This window comes from Numenius arquata, chromosome 6, assembly GCF_964106895.1.
Source record: "Numenius arquata chromosome 6, bNumArq3.hap1.1, whole genome shotgun sequence".
Lineage (NCBI taxonomy): Eukaryota > Metazoa > Chordata > Aves > Charadriiformes > Scolopacidae > Numenius > Numenius arquata.
Genome location: NC_133581.1, coordinates 6,999,338 through 7,020,436, shown reverse-complemented (window position 1 = coordinate 7,020,436; position 21,099 = coordinate 6,999,338). Strand labels below are relative to the sequence as shown.

The 21,099-nt window shown below is 38.2% G+C and overlaps 1 protein-coding gene across 1 annotated transcript in view; it reads left to right on the top strand.

Moving 5' to 3' along the window:
* TECPR2 (tectonin beta-propeller repeat containing 2) overlaps positions 1-21,099 on the top strand; it is a 43,378-nt gene that overhangs the window by 21,608 nt on the left and 671 nt on the right. Inside the window, exons 14-19 of the mRNA XM_074148996.1 lie at positions 834-1,074; positions 1,857-1,946; positions 2,793-3,026; positions 7,149-7,297; positions 19,407-19,548; positions 20,811-20,960. Coding sequence (XP_074005097.1) covers positions 834-1,074; positions 1,857-1,946; positions 2,793-3,026; positions 7,149-7,297; positions 19,407-19,548; positions 20,811-20,960 — 1,006 coding nt within the window. The remainder of the gene's footprint in view (positions 1-833; positions 1,075-1,856; positions 1,947-2,792; positions 3,027-7,148; positions 7,298-19,406; positions 19,549-20,810; positions 20,961-21,099) is intronic.

Genomic DNA, 21,099 nt, shown 5'->3' with positions numbered 1-21,099 from the left:
TTTTATTATGCATTTTTGCATTCAGCTGAGGTTTCTTTGAAGCACGCAGGGCTGCTTGCTTCAGTTGCAGATCATGTGGGTGAAATCAAAGTTACTGCAAGTACTCTCTGGTATTGATTTAGAAATCTTGACTCTGTTTTCCCCAGCTTTTCTCATTTTCCTCAGAGATGTGGGGGAGAAGGGAGTACAAAAACAGTTACACAGAGAACTTGTTTGTCTACGTTTCTACCTAAGTTAAAAGAATTTTAGTTTATATGCATATATAATCTCTTCTTGCATATGGGCATTATGAATAGCTTGGCTTTGAGGTTATTGGCAAACTGCTTTTCTTTTTGTGCTCTTAAGCATTTTCTTTCTAGTTGCCCATGACCATATGAATTAAAATGCCCATGAGCTTGTTGTAAAGGAGTATTAAATACAGGTTTTTGCGATGTGATTTAAATTGGTATGCAAGTTTCTCTCTTCCTTTATGAAATTGAAAATTCACCTCCTAGTTTGCAGAGTTCAACATGTTTTTAGGGGGAGAGGAGTCATCCTACCACAACGGGCTTTCTTAAAATGTAGAATTCAAAATGGGTTGTTGGGTAGAAGTGAGTTGTAAGCTGATATTTAATATTGGTTCTGATTTATTATCAAGACTCTTACTTATTCAAAATGTACTGTTTTTATTTTTCCCTTCCTACACCTTGAAGGTTGCTAAACTCTTGGTAGATTTCCTGTGCATAAAGTGCACACACCCCCCCAAAAAAAAGATTCTGATGAAAGATTCTGCAGTTGACCCAAAAGCTTAACTATTATCAAGAACACTTTTTTTTTTTTTTCCCCCCCCCCAGGTAAGCATCACTGATTATGTCATGTTTGACCAGTGCAGCCTGTTCCAGACGATAATCCAGGCAACTCATACAGTGGCAACAGCAGCTCAGGCACCGGTGGAGAAGGTGGCTGATAAACTGCGAATGGCATTTTGGTCCCAGCAGCTTCAGTGTCAACCCAGTCTCCTTGGAGTTAATGGCAGTGGAGTCTGGATCTCCTCAGGCAAAAATGAATTCCATGTGGCAAAGGGAAACTTAATAGGTCGGTGTGCTTTTATATCTAATATTTTAAGAAAAATAAGTAGGAGAAAGTAAGTAATGACAGTTCTGTCACCACAAAAGTTATCCATGGTGAGTTAGGGGAGCTTTAATAAACAATTTCATATTTAAAAAATAAATGAAATGATTCCTTAGCATTTGGTCTTAAACACTTTCCCATTTAAAGGTAAATATTTTAATGGAAAATTCTTTGTCCACAAGTGAACTGTGTGCAAGTTACTCCTTTTAGTACCTACACTTATCTCTTCTCTGGGGTAAGAAGGCAATCTAAGCTCTTGTACCCGTTACATCTAGCACAGTGGAGCCTGGTTCATGATCGGTGTGACTATGCAAAAGACTAATGTTGTGTTTTTAAAGTGATAATAGATGAATTGCTTTATTTATTTTTCTTTCTATATTTCTCAAAATAGAATTTTGATTTAGTACACTTCTTTGATCAGGTAAACACTAAGAAAAACCTAAAATATTATCTATTTAACCTCATCACAAGTTGGTCTCCTGATGAAGACCATTTATCTTCTCCCTTCTCTTCCTTTCTGCATTCCCAGTTTTCTGTGTGTGTACATATATATATATGTATGTGTCGGGAGGAGATTTTCTCCCCCTCCAACAGTTTCTTGCAAGATTTAAATAGAAAATATTGTCTAGATGATATGTAGTAATTTATTGCAATAGAATTTATTTTTAAATGGTGACATGTAAAATAATAACATTTTAATATAGAATTAAGTTTCATACTAATATTGCGCTGGTCTTTCTTTCAAGGCACTTACTGGAATAATATTGTGCCTCGTGGTACTGCTTCTGCCACAAAATGGATTTTTGTGTTGGCTTCCACAGCTTCATCTAAAGAAGGTTAGTGAATCAACAGTGCAGACATGTAATAGCTGATTTTTAAATAGAGTGGAATTGATAGTGTAAGTAGTTAAATATCCTGAATGACTTCAGACTTTGGGTGTCTTTTCTGTATGCAGATTTGAAGTAAGGTAGAAATATGTCTGTAAAACAGCTGGAAATTAAAAAAAAAAAAAAAGCATATGGTTCACTCTGCCCGCTTTGATGTGGAGTGGCATCCAGCAGAGAAACCAGGCAGTCCTTTAGGAGCAGTAACTTCCTAAGTTGCCGCAGCATGAATTGCCAGAATTTGTAATATGAAATCTTGGAGCGTGCTTTGCTGGAATACCTGTACTAACGAAGTATTTCTCCTGTCAGTGCAGTTATCGTGGCAAAATTGCACATTTTATGGGTAAAAATGCAAACACGCTAGAGAATTCAACAGCTAGTTAAAATAATTAGCAATTGCGTTATCGAAGTACACTGGCTTTATTGGCAGAAATGCGTGTGTTAGAGCTGAAAAAGAATGCTCTTTTTCAAAGGCAATTATCAAGGATAAAGAAGAGCAAAAGAATAAAGGGAAGTGACAGTGCATGTTATGTCTCTCTTCTATTACTTTCTTCAAATTAATTGTTTCTTCAAAAGAGATCACTGATTACTTCCTCAATTTGAGAAAGCGAGTATTTAGGTGCCTAAATAAGGTCTTAGGATGCGTATTTGTGCTTCAAAATCTTACCCTATGAACATAGCCAAGAAGCCTTAGTTTTGTCGTCAAATGTACTGGTCATTTTTTTTCAGAAGTAGGTGTGTAAGCTTCCTTGGAGTGGATTAGGAATGATTTTAATAACAGAAATGTCCTTTCCGTAGGAAGCTTTCTGTGGCTGTGCCAAAGCAGCAAGGATCTGTTTTGTGTCAGCGATCAGAATCCTCAGTTTCGTCCTTCTACGGTGCAGCTGCCACCGGAGGCTGAAATGGTGCACTATTCTGCCTGCCAGGATGCCATCTGGGGTTTGGATAGTCTGGGGCAGATATTTATCAGAACGCTTTCATCCAGCTGTCCAACAGGGATGCACTGGACAAAACTGGATCTCTCTCAACTAGGTATGATGTTTCTATTGAGTAGACTATCTCTTAACTCTCTTGGCGGCCAGTCAGTATTTTCCTTTGGAAGTATCTTTTGCTGTACTGAAATGGAATATTACATTTACTGGATTAAATGGTACCTTACGATAACTGGGCCTCACAGCAGAGGACTGTAAAACATCAGGAACAACTATGGCTTTCAAACAATATTTCATTTAGCCTTCTGCTAGAGACAGCATGTTTACTGCTTGGGAGATACTTTCTGTGCGTGTGTGGTGCTTACAGTTTGTCAGTCTGAGACAGCTCAGCCTGACGCAGTGCTGTGCGGGTGTATCGGCGGCTTTAGCTACTCTAGTTCTTGTCCTACAGTGTAACCATAATCGTGTGGTCATGGGCAGTTCCATACCCAAGGCCCTGAATTTTGTGGTTAAACAAGTTCTTAACAGAGTGGCCAAAGTTTCATTATGATCCTGTCAGGGAAAAATTATGCTCTAAGAGTTGCATCACCCATAAGCGATGCAGCTGATAACACTCTGAGGTTTATGCCGATCTAATGATTCAGCACAATGTTAAGAACATGCTGCTGGTTATGCAGCTCTTTTTCACAGAATCACAGAATCTTCATGGTTGGAAGGGACCTTTGACATCATTGAGTCCAACCACAAAAAAAACCCCAAAAAAACCCAACCACACAAAACACCACACACCATACCCACCCACCCACAGACACAAACCAACAACCTCGGGCACTAGAGTTAATTTTATTAAAAAATAAAACTAGAGTTTTATTTGGTTAGGCATAAGACCAAGGTTGTTGACCATGTGTGGATCATTAAAATATCCTCCCAGTTTGGCTCTGGGTTAATCAGGCCACTTGTCAGCTTCATCAGTAATACTACAATTAGATTTATTTCTTTGACAGTCTGACTGTTAGAAGATTCTTATCTTCATGCTAAGATCTTATCTGCTTATCTTCTGCATTCCTGTTTCAAGAGAAGATAAAAGAAATTGAGCCCATGCACCATTCTTGCACCATTTTAAAAATAATTCAGATATTTTTCAGTTTTTCCATTTTTCATGGCAGTGTTCACAACTGGTCTGAGAACAGACAAGCAATTTTAGCTTCAGGGATAGGGAAAGGCAGAAAGAGCTGGCAGTCTTGAAGCCTAATGCACAATTTTAGTATACATTTTGTAATGCTTCACGGAAAAAATTTTAAAATATGTCTTTTAAAATTAATTTATTTGCTAGTTATACACCAGGTTTTCCAGACCTGATGAATTGGTTCCGAATCACTAATTGTACCATAGTTTAAGCACTGCTTGATGCCTTTTACCTTCACTGACCTACAAGGATAGGTTTGTCCATACTCTCCTTCTCATGTTGCTCAGTAAATTTGGAAACTTTTCTCATGATAGTATTGCTTTCCAGCAGTTTAGGTAGTGACTATGTAACTGAAATAATAAATAACTTCTTGCTGTTGTCTGAAAACCTCAAAGGAGGTTTCCCCTTTTTCTAAAGGAACTCAGTATAGTCGGTACGAGCTGACTGTACTATCCGCTTTGTGAACTTCAGCCGTTCAGAAGTTCAGCCTTTACGTTCAGCTGTTCCTGGGAGCTTCGGGGCACTCTGGGGTGGTATGGCAGAAATCTGGGGTCAGGAAATACTTCAGACACTCCACTTTACCTGTCACTGTGGGTTAATAATTTAAGTATGAAAATGTTTTAGGCATTTTTCCTCCAATTAAATGTGTGTGGTAGATCACTGCTGATAAGAGAGTGCATATCCATGGTTATAATATAAAAGCCTTTATTTGCTCTAATAGGGCTGAAGAAATTGGAGCAGTATTGTTATTGACCATGTGTATGCTTAAGTTTACTCCTGGAACGTTAGGACTGTAATTTTGGGGGGGGGGGGGGGGGAAGTGTTACAGCCTTTTGCTGTAAAATGCAATTCAGAATTCTGTATGGAAGTGATGGGGTTACCAGGATTTATGTTGAAATATTCATATTATGTTGGTAGTATCTTCCTCTTGCCTTTACACTATGTACTGGGAGCAGTATCTAGTAAATTATTTTTATTAGGTTTCCACTATCAGTATCAAGGTTTCTAAACGCAGCAGAATGACCTTTAGGTTTCAACAATAAACAATGCCTCTGAATCATGCTACTTTCTCTAAACAGTAGATGAGTGTGGTTAGCATGACCTTCTCCTAAGATAAAAACAGTTAGTGGGAGGAGGGAGAAACCCCAAAACGTTTACATAAGGGTTGCATTTTTGAATATCAAATTGTACTGCAGACGTAAATAATATCAGCTATGCCGAGTAGGTGATATGTGATTCCCTGTTTGAGTGCTCTGGTGCTTGTTTGGATCAGAACATTTCAACAGCTGAGACATCATGTGACAAAGACATTACTTCGAGTTGTACTTCATGTTAGAAGGAATAATGAAATTTTAAGTAAGATTTTGACTTTGTAGCTGAATGTCAAGCCCCTGCCTGCAAAAGAAAGTTGTTTTTTTTTTAGGTGTTCTTAGCCCAAGCCGTGGAAGTTTTTGTGTATAGTTTTGTCATTTGTTTTTAATATGAAGCTGTAAGATTAAAGGAAATTTTGGGGTAAGATGAAATAATTCAAATTCCTATGATTCAGAAAGTTAAATAATTTTGGTTCATGAGAAGATCTGTTTACTATTACAGATAACTAAAAGATAAAGCTGTGTAGTCCTGTTGTTTCCTGTTCTTTCCCCCAGCAAGCCTTAATGATAGGGAATGTTGCCTTCTGCAGAAATAAATGCTTTAAACTTGCACTTTGTGGGATAAAATTGCACCCCCATCTTTAAGAAATGCTGTATCTGATGCACTTTACAGGGATTTGTTGCTAGATTTTGCATCACTGAAGACAGGACTGTTACCAAGGATGGGATATCCCAAGCAGTGCTGGCATGTTCAATCAATCAGCAAGGGCTATTTTTAGAGTCTGTAGTTTGGAGTCTGACACTACAGAAGGAATGCTCTGGTATCTGTACTGATTGGGTCCCTCTTTCTGTAGAACATGTTTTCCATTACTTAGCACTGTGTTGTCCCAACACTGACAGGAAAAAAATAAATCAAATGTTACATGTATTACATCACGTGGCTATTTTAAAATGCATTTGAAAGAGTAAGAGTTCCAGTTGACAGTTAACTAGCATCTCTTTTTACTCTAAAATACCAGATATGCTTCTTTACTGTCTTTGCAAACTTTTAATAGCAGAATTGATGGGTGCAATCGGGTATGCAAAAAACCCCCACATCCCAAAATCCTGAAACATACGTATTTGCCAGCTTGGTTTTCATTGTGCTGACTTACCCCTTACATGGGGTTAAATTTTTTTTGCCCAGGGAGGTGGTTGAGTCACCATCCCTGGATGTGTTTAAGAGACGTTTAGATGTGGTGTTGGGGGATATGATATAGGGGAGAACTTTGAAGTGTAGGGTAGATGGTTGGACTTGATGATCCCAAGGGTCTCTTCCAACCTGGATGATTCTATGATTCTATGAAATTACCGCTGCACTTTTGAGGTAGGTGTAATAAATATCTACACTGTTGAATACAAATGCATTTGAAAATCAGCTCCTCTGTTTACAGATGTGACACTGGTATGTTAACACTGAAATGCATAATCCATATGCTGTCATATTTTTCAAGTGCTGGTAGCATTAGGAATGTTCTTTGCTGAATGTATTAGCAGTTCAACACCTTTAAAAAAGCTACAGGCATGGCCAGCTTCAGAGAAAAGTTCACATAAGGTCATGTGAAAGTTTGTCTAGGCACTGATAACATTTGTCCTGGAATGTTTCTCTACTTGAATTCAGTTATTTTAATAGCATATTTTTAGTGTGCTTTAGAAATTGCAGTATCCTGTGACTAAAACATTTATTTTTAGATTTAAAAGAGAAGTACCTCACATACACTACCTGTTGTTTTTATTCACTGTATCCAGTGATTTTTTTGTCTCTCACAAGATGTATTAACTTTTAATCATTTTTATGTGACTATGTTTAAAGCTAGTTTAATACAGTAAGTCTAAATAAAAATTCTCATTAGTAGCTGAATTTGAAAGGAAAATACCAGGTTGCTAATTGTCTTTTTCTTATTAGGTGGTGTAAAGCTGATCAGCTTGACCTGTGGAAATCAGCATGTTTGGGCCTGTGACACCAGTGGTGGCATTTATTTCCGTGTAGGAACTCAACCTCTTAACCCAAGTTTGATGCTTCCTGCATGGATAATGATTGAGCCACCCATACAGGTAAAATATTGCTTATAATTCCTTGTAATCCAGTGGTTTAGCTCTATGCATTTGAAAAAGAATAATTTTAACATGGAAAACAATAGAGCCAGATTTTAAATGTGCAGCTTAAAACTTTGTCCCACATGTTTGAATTCTACAGGATTTCTCTCAAAAAAAAACCCCAAAACCCCTCAAACCCAAAAAAACTCATCAAACAGGAAAAAAAGCCCCCAGAGTTTGTATAATGTACTCTGAACATATGCTGCCTTATCACCATCTCATCTCAAATTCATCTAACCATTAAAAATCAAATAACTTTAATTATTTTTCTTAAAAGTGGAAGGTTTTGTTTTGCTTTCTGTCCTTAATAAAAGTTTACTTTTCCTGTAACGCAGCAGCTTTATAGGCATGTAGTAGAATGGACTCTTGAACCATCTACTGAATACCTACTGTGTGCTAGCCAAGAGGCTGGGCTGGCAAAGAGCACAGAGCAGGGGGTGTGGGAAGGCTCTGCTGGAGTGGCATCGTGCTGAAGTGCCTGCCTCCTCCCTTTATCCTCACCCTTGTGAGTCTGGGATGCCTGCCAGGGTGCTACGCCTGGATTTAGGGACTTACTAACCAGTGGGTGATAAGGAAAGCCTGCAGTACAATTGCAGCTCTTCTCCCTCGTTCTCAGAATGGGCAGACTTTTATATCCTTTCTACCTGCCAGCTGGGAGGATGAGAGTGGAAAGAAGCCTCCTAATGTACTCTGGGAGCATCTTTTCTGAATATAGTGAATGGGCAAAATATGTTTCTCCAGTGTCTGGTTTCTTTTTTAATCTCTCCTTAAACCTGAGTGCTTGCTTTCGTTGCTGCTCTAATACTTTGCAAATTAAACTATGCAATGGGAGTAATTTCTGTGTCATGGGCTGGGACTGCTGGAAGGGAGCTGACCTCTGACTACTGATTTCATTCTTTGCTCCTTGGCACGAAATCACTTGAACTCTCTGCTGATCTAGCACAGAAGCACTGGATGTGTTTGCATACTTGATTTACATTTTATAATGTTACAGAATTTCTCTTGAAGATTTTGAAATGGGGGGTACTTTTGAAAGGACACGTTGAGAAATAAAAGTAAATCTGAAGCAGTGGAGTTGCGATAGTTTATTTGTTTTTTACATCATTGGCTTTTAGTTGTGCTTATCTCTCATCAGCCGATTACTGGCGCTTTCTGTGAATCTTGGGGTGTAACAGCAAAGAAGGGCAGGGAAATGAAACTGGAGATTTGCATCCCGTCGGTTAGCACAGCACTTGCGAGACTTGTTCTGCTGTGCTGGGGACGTGGTGAGTCAGATCTGGAGAAGTTGGCACCTTGTTTTGCAGAATAACAGAACAGTGGGATAAATAAGTGCCATTATCACTTGCAACATGGGCTGGATTACACTGCTCGTTCCTTGTGTGCTCCAAGTGGGTCTTTCTGATGTAATCTATAAGAGACAATTTTTTCCTGCTCACAGGGTATAGGGCAGCAGGAAGGGGAGGCCAAGGGCATCAATGATGACATCTTCCATCAGGGCAGTGTTCTTAAAAAGGGAGGGAAACACGTTCCAGGATGTGTTCCACTTAAACTGAGTTTGCCAAGAAACAGAGAATTAAACTTGTGTAATATCATCTAAAAAAAGATTTGTCTATCCAGGAAACTAGCCTGAAAAGCTGTTTCTCTACACCGATACTATTTTGTTTGTATTAAGTGCACTGCCTACTCCTCCATTGAAGTAGAATAAACTATTCAATACAAAGGTGTTTACGAGAAACTGGGATTTGGTGTGGCTCATTATTTAGCAGTGACTTCCTTATGTAGAAAGTCTTTTAAGTGGACAAGGTTGAAAACCAAATTATTTCCTATTAGCCTATTGAGGAAGCTGGATGATGTTGCCTTCCAAAATTATAACCTTCTGATACCCAGAGCAGTGTCATTCTCTTTCCTGTTATCTTGCCAACACCTGACATTGCACATTTAATGAGTCAATATGAAAGGGCAAAAATTCAAACATTGCTTGCAGAGAAGATGAAAGCTCGTTTTGACACAATTCCAGCACATTAAAACAAGTCATTAAAGTACTGAAGGAGCTGCCATTCATGCTTTTACAAAGGCTTAATGCAAAATAAGAAAATATGTGAACTTTAAAGTTATTTCCAAATGCTAGCTTAGTGTTTGGGTAACAAATGTAGCAGTTGATGGCTGAGAAGTGGACTATTCAGTGAGCAGTATTTGCTTATTAGCAGCACCTTAATCTTTCCCTTAATTGACTTTGACACAGTTCATGCTGCATTGCTTTATCTGGAGAACAACAGAAATATTTTAAGAAGTGTTTGTGGACGATTCAGTCATTTTCTGTTTGAAGAAGGAAATCAAAATTGCCTTTCACTTGCTTTAAGTACAGGAACATTCTCAAATAACGTAATTTAAAACCAACTCTGGATATCTCATTCCCTAGTAAATGTCAGAGCCAATATGACTTGCCATATCCCAGATCTCATGACTCATGAGCAGCTACAGACTCTGCTTTTATGGTGTCACTTTTCGTTAAAGGAGTGCTGCAATGGCACAGCATCCATCTTTGCACAGCTTCACAAAGGTATTCAGAGACGATAGTTTTGATGAGATTTTACTCGTGCCAAAATCAGTGAATGTAATTTAAGTTCAGCTTTTGCTATATGGTTGGTTTTTAACCTAGACTAAAACCATTCTCATTTTTTACTCTTCCCTTTGTTAACTCCCTCCTGCAGTATCTCTTGAGATGAAAAAAATAACATTTTATGTTCTCTGACCTCCCTTTTCTTTATTTTACCCAACACTTCAGAAGTGGTTGATAACATCATTACAGTATCTTGAGCGGTAAGAGTTTATATGCAGATGTTTTCTGTGCTTCATCCATTCTCTTCTGCAGTCTTAAAAGTGAAAATAATTATGTAGTTAAGCAGCTTTTTGGAAGCTGCTTTAAGGGCATTGACAAAGTGGACCAGAATTCTTTGATGAAATGATTTTAGTCCAGGAAATGGAAAGTGTTTTTCATCCTACTGTTAATACGCTGGATAAAACTATTACCTGCTGTAGCATGCCTTGATATACATTAAATTTAATTGAAAAAAACAAAACAGGAAATATAAATATTACTTATGTAGATCCTACAGAGTATGTTTTTACATGTCTGTGCGTGTATGTTTATGAAAATGGAAGCTTTGCAGATTTCTGGCCTAAAGAAATAATAATTAAAAATCAAATATAAAATTAATATAGTCAATAAGACTAATTTGGGTGATTATGGAATAGAAGTTGATAACACGTTAAAAATCATCAGATTGCTTTAAAAGGTCCTCAGCAGTTGAATGCTTGTTTGAAAAGAATTCTCCAAACATTTCAGCTTTTATTTTTGGAACCTTCTGAAAAAGGTGCAGAGACAAACTCTGATCTTGAGAAATGCTCATTTCCTACAAGTACTACTTAGCATAAAAACTGGCCTTAAGAACCACCTTCTCAGGTTTGCTTTAAAGGTTCTATCAGATAAGCAGAACTTTATTTAAGAGAATTAAGGGAAAGAAATACGAGGAGAAGTATTTGTAATGAGTGACCAATCATCTATTACTTGTGAACAATCAATCTTACTCTAAAAATAGATGAAACATTTTACTAATTGCCATTTGCTTAATTGATACTCTTTTGTAACCAAATTTCATAAAGAATAGGATTGAAAAAGCAATTTTATTAAATTGAGAGGTTTCTGTGAGTTTCCACATAGCTTGTCCAAACTGTGGAGTAAAAGGGGTTTATTTAAGGAGATATTTGCTATTTGGCTGCTGTATATCCTTTGTAGTTCCTAGAGCAGAAGAGCACTGCTTCACTTAAACTTAGTTGGCTGTAAAATGATCTCTTGCAGTATGTGCATTTCGAGTTAGAGAAACTTTTGATTTACTGCTTTTTCCATAAACAACCTATTAGTTGTCTCTTTAAACTTGGTATCATAAATAAGAGAATCAAAATTCTTACTAATCTAGGAGGAGATTATCTTTTTTTTTTTTTTTTTTCACACACAAAATTAAGGCTGTTCACACTTTCACTGTCATTCAAAAATTGTTAAAACTGCAAAGCAAGTGGTAGTTGAAAATATCATTTGAAATTTAGGAAATTTCTCTGTAATTCTGCAAAATTGATCCACGTTAGATTTAATTTCTTTTCAATACCTTCCATTCTCTTAATCTACCTTCAGTGCGAGGAGCCTGGCTGTGCCTTACGGATGAGTGGTGACTTGTTAGAAATGGCTGTCAATGATCTTTGTTTCCTTTCCTCTCTTTGAATAAAATTCTGCTTACCTTACAGAATACTTAATGCAAGTCTGGAGACTTTCTTCCTCCGTCACTTGCCTTGCCTTTGCATTTTGCAGTGAGGTTTCTGTTATTATTAAGGCCAGTTTTGTGTTAAGTGATACTTACAGGAGGAAGTGGTGAGCGCTCCTCAAGATCAGATTTTGCCATTAAATCTTTTTTGGTAGGTGCCAACCAAAATCAAAGCTGAAACGTGGGAGGGATTTGTTTGAAATGATCTTCAAGGATTGAATATTTGGAGGGGGAGGGATTTTTCTGTGAAAAATGCGTCTTAACTTTTACTTCAGAATCAGCCGCACTACTTTGGAAAGTACTTGCTATGGAAAACTCTTTTCTTTCTGATGCATCACAGAATAACAGAATCTTCTAGGTTGGAAGGGACCTTCAAGATCATCTTGTGCAACCATCAACCTAACTGACAAAAATAAATACCCACAAAACAACAAAGTGCAACACCATCACTAATGGTGATGGCATCTAATCCATGTGACTGTTCTTTTCAAGTCTGGTTGTTTTGATGAGCACAGAGTAGCTCGCATTACCTACCTGTGGCACAGGTTATCTTTTCGAGTTCTCCTTTGGAGTGCTAAGACGAGATGCAGAGGAAATATCTTTGATTAGACCAATTCTGCTTAGGTTGGAGAGGTAACACACTCATTAAACCTTCTGGTTATCTCTAGACCAGGCTAGCTAATCTGTTGTTCCATCTATCTTTACTCATGCGAGGTCTTCTGAAGACGTTAATAGGGAGAGGATTTTTCCTGGAGGACTGCGCTTTTCAAGATGACGTAGAGAAAAACTGGCAGTAGTCAGAGTAGCTCTATCGAGGTGGGTTGCAAATAAGAATAGGAGATCAAAGCTCCTGCAGCAGTGTTATTTTGTTCAGCTGATTTAGAATGCCATGATGTTTAATTTTAAATGTGTACTGTTCTTCACAGGCATGCCTTTCTTAAGAAATTGTAAGTTACATAAAAGGTGCTTTAGATACTGAAAAAAATGCAATTCCAGCATTTTTACTAAAGTTGCCTCACACCGATTCCGTAGCTCAGTTCAGTGCTTATTATCTTCCTTTTTGTTGCTAGTTAAGAAAAATGCTGTCACTATATTTCACTGCATTTTTCTGCTTTGGAGTTTTAGCCTTCTAATATTTGTTTTAAGGCATTGCTATCGCCATGTTCAGAGAAGCGTGCGTGTAGCCTGTCACATTAGATAGCAATTATTATCAGCACCAGAAGCTTCAGATCACAAAAAATGCACAAAATGAGATACACCCAGAAAACCAAGTAGACGATCCTTCCATATCCTTTTGAAATATGATCTCAAGGTGGTGTATTTGCTTTTTGACAAGACTAGCTTACACTGAAACCAAAAATTGTGGGAAGGAGAACTGTCTGTTTTCATACTTGCATTTGTTCAGTACTGGAAACATCCTCACATCTGCACTCTGGGAAGCATTGACCTCATTTCTGATCCCTGACCCCTAGAATACTATTGTTTTTATCCAGCAGTTTAACACATTGCACAGCCTTGTGTTTGGGGGCTGCGCTTTACCTGGGGCAGTACTTAGTCCAGAGCTTTAGCACTGGGTGAGTATTACTGGATGAGTAGTAATTTTTGTATCCAGAGTGCATTTCCAGTGTTCCTCTGACTTACAGGATGGATTTTCCATCCTTTTGGATTGTAACTTTTCAGAATTGGTCAACATTTGTTGAATTATTTATTTTTTCTTAATTATTTTTTTTTTATCCCCTCCCCAAGTTAGTGGAGTTTTCTTTTATAGGTGTTTTGATGTGGGTTTTTTTTTCACTTGGTTATGTAAATGAATTGTAACACATAAAGGTTATATGCATTTGTTCATAAAGCAGTGCAGTAATGAAATGGGAATTTCTGTTACTATCAAAGGTGTGTGTCGTTTTCATCACAAATGTGTTAATTACTATGGACAAACATTAAGAAGCAAAATGGCAGAAAAAGCAATAGTTTAATAACTGTTTAAAATTGGCCGAGCAAAGCAGAGCTGAGGCTGAAGTTAAAAACGCAAGGGTGATTTTTACCTTAAAAATGCTTTACTTTCCTTGGTGAGGTATTTAAGTCTCAAAAACGAGAGAGGTGCACTTTACTGGCATAGCCTGCGTGAGAAGGTGTTTTGCTGATGCTTGTTAAAGGTGTGTTTTAAAAAAACAAATCAAAACAAAAAAATGCCTTGGTTACTCAGAGCTTTGCTTATACAAGGTTTTTATTACCTTGTGCGAAATTATGTTGTTTCACGGGAAGTTGTTGCACGTAGTGTTTACTTAACATACGTTTCTGTTAAAACCTAGTTTTTCGTGTCCTGATAGTTCAGTTTTTCAGTATGTTATTAAAAATACCTGTAGTGGTAATTACAGACAGTTCGTCATCTCCTACACTATGGTTTATAATCTTAGGTGTAAGACAGCGTGACCAGGAGATAGTTGGGCAAACTTGAGTAGGCCTGTAGTTTGTATGATCTTTAAAGTGACTGCATTAAATTTTATTTCTTTTTAATTGCTTGCAAGGAACAGTTGTACTAAAGATTTTGAAACTATTCTATTGTTCTGTTGAGCTTTATCATGTTGAATAGTTGCATGGGTTGGGTATGACCTTTTCTAGGATCTGATGCTGTATGTTGTAGTCTTTCCCATATTTCTACAAGAAAAACCCTTGGAATAAAAAATTTAGAGTTGACAAAGGAGAGGTCAAGGAATTGACTCCTTGGCTTTGTCTTTTCTTCCTGATTGTGCCAGCCATAGACTGGAGAGATCCAGCAAAGGCACTCATCTGTTGATTCTCTAAAGGCAGAAAGTGGGGGAAAGGCTCGTGTTGTTCTAAGGCTTCTGAGGAAAATAGTGCTCCAGTTTTTCTGTCAATAAATAGTAATCTCTTTCTGACAATTCAGTGGCAGTATGACTGAAGAACACGTGGCTTCCAGAAAGACTAAGCATAGATTCATCTTTCCTGCTCTTGTATATTGCCTTGAACTTCTCTGCAGAGAAAAAAGAGGCACTTCATTTAGCAAGCTGTTCTCCTCAAAGTCTGAATGCAAAACATTCTGGTCAGTTCTGCTCTTGCGTTGCTCATGCTTTATTGGTATCTCTAATGCTGAAAGTGCTTTACAACCTTCATTCAAATGGAGCTCTGAAAATAATATGCAAATAGTCAGACCTATATTGGGGGTTCTCTCTAAGTTACAGTCTTTGTTTGTTATACTACTTAATAGGGTCTAGATGTCTGTTAGCAATGAAAATAGCGAGACTAGTCTGATCTACAGATAATGCTCGACGGTGTGAGAAGCATCTTTGGTCTGACCTTCTTACAGCCTGGCCTGGACAAGCTGAAGGTGTTTCTGATTTGTCTTTTGAAGGTGAGGAGAACATTTGTGCTGCTTGTAGCCACCAGCCTGTTATAAAAAGGATCGAGCTTGGACAGACTGCCAATGTTATGTTTAGTCTTCCTGGTGCTGGATATTTGCAGCAGAACAGAGATAGTGGAGGTCTGCTGATACATGGGCACTCTGCTCCTGAAAAGTGACGTGGGAAATGTTCTGATGCCTTCTGTGTGTGTGTGCATGTGTGTGTTTTGTCCTTTCCTCCTTGACAAGGAAGTTGAATCACTGTGTTTTGGGTTCAGATGTGACCAAGTAGTTACGTTGAGACAAAACTTTTGAGTAGCAGGTCACTGAAGGGAACTGCATTAGTTTTTACTTTGGATTTTGTCAGATACTATTGTTTAAATGAAGTTCCTACATTGAAGCTGATTTCTCCATGGTTTGCAGAAAGAGAGGAAGTGACTTGCACAGAATCATAAAGCTAAAGAAAAACTTTATAACTTAAATATGTTTAGCACAAACACTATTTCTTGATGTGATTTAACAATTTGTTGGTTAAGTGCTTCCTTGAAGTTTACTTCATTTTATCAGCACTGTTTTCTCATCAGGTGCATGTGTTGCTAGCAAACTATTTTGTTTGTTTATAGCGGACAATAAAAGTATGCACAGCTCTTAGGATGTAGTTTTAAGTGTTGAAAAGTACATAGTTGGTGTGTGTCACGGTCCATGGTTGTAGTGGGAAATCCTCAAAAGACAGAGAGAGCCTGGGCTTTTTGTAGCTGAAGTACAGGAGTAGAGGGCAGGAGGATCTGCATTCTGGTTTTAGCTAAAACAGTCAGTCTCCTGAGGTTTTCTTTGAGTTTAGAAATTTTTGGCACCACAAGTAAAAGGAAAACAATGTTCTACCATTTTTTATCAGATAACACTGAATCCATTAATGCTCTATAACAAGTCTGTCTATCGCAGTGATGAGTATTGTGGATAAACTATAAAAACTAAAATATTGTGGATAAACCTATAAGAGTTTGGTGTGTCAGCGTCTGAGGCGGAAGGCTGAGAAACTCTTTAAAATTCCAAACTCTTCAGTAAATTACAAATATGACATATTTCTCAGTCAAGTTATAAATCTCATGAATGCTAGTGGAAGTTAAACCTGCTGAGAAAAGGTTATGCTGAAATAATTCATTAGTTTTCATGGTTATCAGTCTCTGAAATGTTATCAGCAGATTTATAAATTTGCACAGATACCTACTGCTGTGAGGGAACTCTAATCTTTAACTGCTGCTGTAGAGATCTGTTTCTTGTTATATAGATTATAAAATACTTAAAGCACGCTTATGGCAATTAAAGCTTAGTGAAAATGAAGGATATCTGAGACTATGTCAGTATGATTGTGCCAAAAACTGGTATGTTATTATGTCAAGAAAATTATAAATTAATTTTATCTACCCTAGTGTGGTAGCCATGAGAACACTTTTTTGTTGTACATGGCTGCTTTCTGGATTAAAAAAAAAAAACCACAAAAACAAAACCAAACAAAACCCAGAGGTAAAACCTCTGCAGCAGGCTCTAAGAATTGCCTGTACTTATTTCCCAATGTCTTGTCACTGTTTTGTGCCCAAAGCTGCTGTGTGTTATCATATCACTAGCTGTCCTGGCAGTTGTGTATTTACTGTCTGTGTCACGGCAGAAAGCTGCAGTGGAGTGGGTTGGTTTCTGCTAAGAGCATCAGATGCTGCCATCAGTGTATTTGCCTGGATCCCGCATAACGAGAGTGAACAGGAGGACTGTTTTATTGATGTGAGTTTATCAGCAAGAGATAAATAGCCTGAAAAAGGAAGAGACACCAAAAGTGAACACGCAGAGAGGTAGGGAAACTTGAACAGGAAACAGGAGACCACTTAGAAAATACAAAGAATGAGAAGAATTTTAGCCAAGCTTGTAGAGATGTTACTTTGAACTTGATAATTTCCATTTGTTTCTTAGATATGTTGGTGCTGTCGAATAAGGTAGAGGGTAATTGCTGTGATTATACTTGAACCTGCAGTGGTATCAGAAGCAACCTCGCTGAGCATCACACGACTCCTTTCATGCTAGCCCTTTTGGGTGTTTTGTCTGCTTTTCTTAGCTTCCACTAGCTATAAATGTGCAGTAAAGTACAGGCTTAGGTACTGGGTGTAACCACTCAGTCTTTCTGGGTGGAAATACTTCTCCAGTTCTTTCTCAGGGAGTTCCTTTCTAGGCAAAGGACAGAGGAAGAGAGGAATGGGATCCTGACATGGGACAGTGGAGAGCAAGGTGCACAAATCCCATCAGTAATGAGGGTCTCGCCAAGCTGTATGGCACAGTTTGTGAAGGACTGTAGTTGGAACGTGAACTGTATTGCAGAGGTGGAGCACAGACAGACACACTGGCAATTCGTGGTGTGAAGGAGATGGGGGAAGAGTGGCAGAAAGCCCTCAATCTGAGGAAGAGGTGGCTCTGTTAGAAGAACATTGCAGAGAGGAGGAGATAAGTAGATTTAAAAAAAAAAAAAAAAAAAAAAAGAAAAGGAAATATTTCCTGTTATGTGCAGTCTGCACAAGCTATTAATTGCCTTTAAAACATGAGACTACAAGAGCAGAAATGTGGAGAGGGATGTGATGAAGCGGGAAGCAGCACAGTAGTGAGGCGCACCCCATGACGGTGCTGTGGGGAGCTGAGCAGGGTGAAGTAAGAAGGAGTCAGCTGCAGTCACCATAGAAAGCAAATAAAAATGGAAGGAAGAACCAGGAACAGGGCCAGGAGTGAGGATAAGTTCCAGTGAAAAGGCAGCAAGACCAGAGGGGAGAGTTGTATGGGGTTTTGGAGTGTTTTGGTTTTTGTTGGGGTTTGGGGTTGGTTGGTTTGTTTGTTTTTCTTGCAACACAGTAGTGTAGTTTATTTCTAGTATGGCAGAATACCAGTTTGAATGTAGCCAGGCAGTTATATATTCTATGTAGTCAACACTCTTCAGGACAATTAGTGTCTTACTGTAAGTGTTCAAACTGCAGCCGTTGTGAATTTACTGTAACCAGAGGTAAACGCTTCCTCAAGCCTCTACCAGCCTCAAACTTCCAACAGAGGGCAAGTACCTAACGAGAGCACAAACATGAGAAGACAGTCTGCCAGAGGCCTTGCAGCCTGAATAGACAGGATAGATTTGGTGATCCAAGTCGAACTTGGTTATAGCTGTGTCAGACACGTTAGGACCAGAATTTTAATAACAGAACCAAAGCAGGTAACTGTTATGTATGCGGAAGGCCCGTCTGGGATTTGGTTGTGTGCTTATGTACACATGCAGATAATGCTTCTGTATTCCTGGGTTTATACATGCAAAGAGCTGGTTGTTCTTGCATTTATCACACTGGAAATTCAGCTTATGCCGATGAAGCTAAAGCAAGAAACGCAGTGCTTTGTGAGGTGATGACACATTTTAGGGCATCTTTACTGTCGTCTTCAATGGCTTTACAGGGCTGATGTGGACAAAAACCTTTTTTCTTGTTCTTACCTGTGTTTTATTTAAAGTACATGTCTTGCAGAATAGTTGCATTCACTAAACCTGTTGGCTGATATGTTTTGCTACAAAATCACCGTTTTTGACATCTGTACAACATCGTGGTCAATAACACTGATTTTGAGCAGCAATTAAGGCAAAACCCCATAGAAGCAGATAAAGTAGGGTCTTGCCTGGGAGCAGAATGGGAAGTGCGTTTCACTTGGGTTTGCCAACAGGTAGTGTTGTGGATACTCTCCTGCAGGGGTGGCTGCTCCAGTGGTCTGCAGCGAGTTCCACGGCCATATTCCTGTAGAATAGAGTACAGGGAAGAACACAGATCATTTCATTGCAAAGAGGAGACATTCAGACTGTAAATATATACTGCTTGTATATGTTTAGAAATAAAGCACAGATTTAGTTATCTCAGGAAAACTTGCACTTAGCCAAGAGGAAAATATTGCATTTTGGACATTTCAATGGAGCAATTCCATCTTCAGCTTGCAGTCGAAACTGTATCTGATTGGAATAACAGTGGTTAAGCAAATACTGATATTATTAGACCTGGATGCTGAGCATTAAATATGAATATCTTTATCAGTAACTTTAGGTGACATTATAGAATCATAGAATGGTTTGGGTTGGAAGGGGCCTTAAAGATCATCTAGTTCCAACCCCCCTGCCACAGGCATTTGTTTATGTTCCTTTTCTATTTATGAAGGGATTGACTTTTTGGAAAATTGGTAATTTTACACAATAACAAATAAAATGTCAATTAAATTTCTTCCTGTCTTTAGTATCTGGTAAATGTTTTACTTCCCTTGTGTACTTCTATGAACAAGCAATATAATAGTACAAAGATACAATAGTACAAAGTTTAAATACTGTGCTTAATTTTTATAGCCAGTAGGAATCAACTTGGTCAGCATTCATTCAAGTCCAAATGATCAGATGTTGTGGGCAATTGATAGCAAATGGAATGTCCATGTACGAGTTGGAATTACCGATGAAATGCCTGTAGGCACTGACTGGGAACATGTACCAGGTAAAAATTAATGCATCAGTCCCTTGTTCTTTCTGCCATTTTCTCAGTGTTGGGTGGTTGTTGATTTTTTTTTTTCCCCTGTTGCTTTTTAAATTAGATAACAGTGCTTAAATCAAATCTTTTTCTCAGCGATCAAGTGTGATTATTTATAGGAAACATAGTAAAGTATTTGATGAGGGTTATCTTTGAAAGAAGGCCTTGGTTTTACTTAAAAACACTAAGTAGTTAACTAAAGAGAAATCTGATTTTTTGGATGAATTTCCGTTGTGTGTTATTTCAGGCTCCTGCCACTGAATTAATAAATGGTACCATTCCCTTTTAGTTAGAACTAAAGCAGTATTCCTAAGCAATAGGAGACTACTGTGTTGTGGGAAGTTTTGTGTTTAAATGTGATACAATATGGGGTTCCTACCTAGATGTGGCTAACAAAAACCTAATGCTATTTTGCACATCTTTCTATTAATCCTGCGTGCTGGATGCATTCTAGATTAGGTAATTACATTTTTGCCTTGCCGGTAAATAAAACTAAATTTTAGTTGTTTCTTTCTAAATAGCTGTTTATTGATGCTGTCTGCTTTTTGAAGATTTTTCACTGCATAAATGCATGGCACTTAGTTGCAGAGTACTTGTTTTCTTGTCAAGAGGAAGAAATAAAAAGTCCACCATGTTTATAATGTTAACCTTTTTTTAGACAAACTAAGGTTGTAACTGTCGAATTATTCCCTATGTGGTAGTAAAATGCAGCAGTGGCTCCAAAAGTATGTTTTGAAGATCCTCTAATTGATTGTTGCTTGTGGCTGTGGCCGCATAACAAAGTGTATCCATAGTGTAATATCCTTATGGTCAGTAGATGCAGTGAGTACAAAATCTGCAATGAAAAAGTTTTTTTCTTCACTGGCTGCATGTTCATATGCAGCTTCATGTACTGCAAGTGGCCTAATGGCCTGCCTTCTGATATTCTGCTTACAGAATCTGGCCAGAAGCCCAGATTTGAACAGCATCTACTCTGTTCAACTCCCCTAAAGTCAGTGTAAGGAAATAGGTAGTCCTAAATAGTCTTCTTGGCAATCCTTAGAAAGCCTCCTGGAAAACCAGGTATTTCTTTGTGCCTTTTACAATGCAGAGTTCTTCTCTAGATTAATATAAGAATACATAAAAACTGTTACAGTCTTGCTGTCTTCTCTTAATAAACTTTTCTGCAAGTGTTTTTAGTATATAAGAAAGCCTGTGACAATTCCCTCTCCATGTCCAATTATCTTTAGGTTTGCAGGCTTGTCAGCTGGCTATAAGTACAAGGACCGTTTGGGCTCGCTGTCCAAATGGAGATGTGGCTCGTCGATATGGCATTACTGACAAGAATCCAGCAGGAGACTACTGGAAGAAGATTCCTGGAAATGTCTCGCGTTTAACAGGCAAGTTGGTGCTGTGTGACAGTCCCCAAAACGTGGTGATGTCTGCTTTGACTTCTGCCTGATGGTGCTCAAGCTGACCACATGCAGGGAGAGCTGTATAATCGAAATGCTTTGTTGACTGTGAGAGTTTCACCAAGGG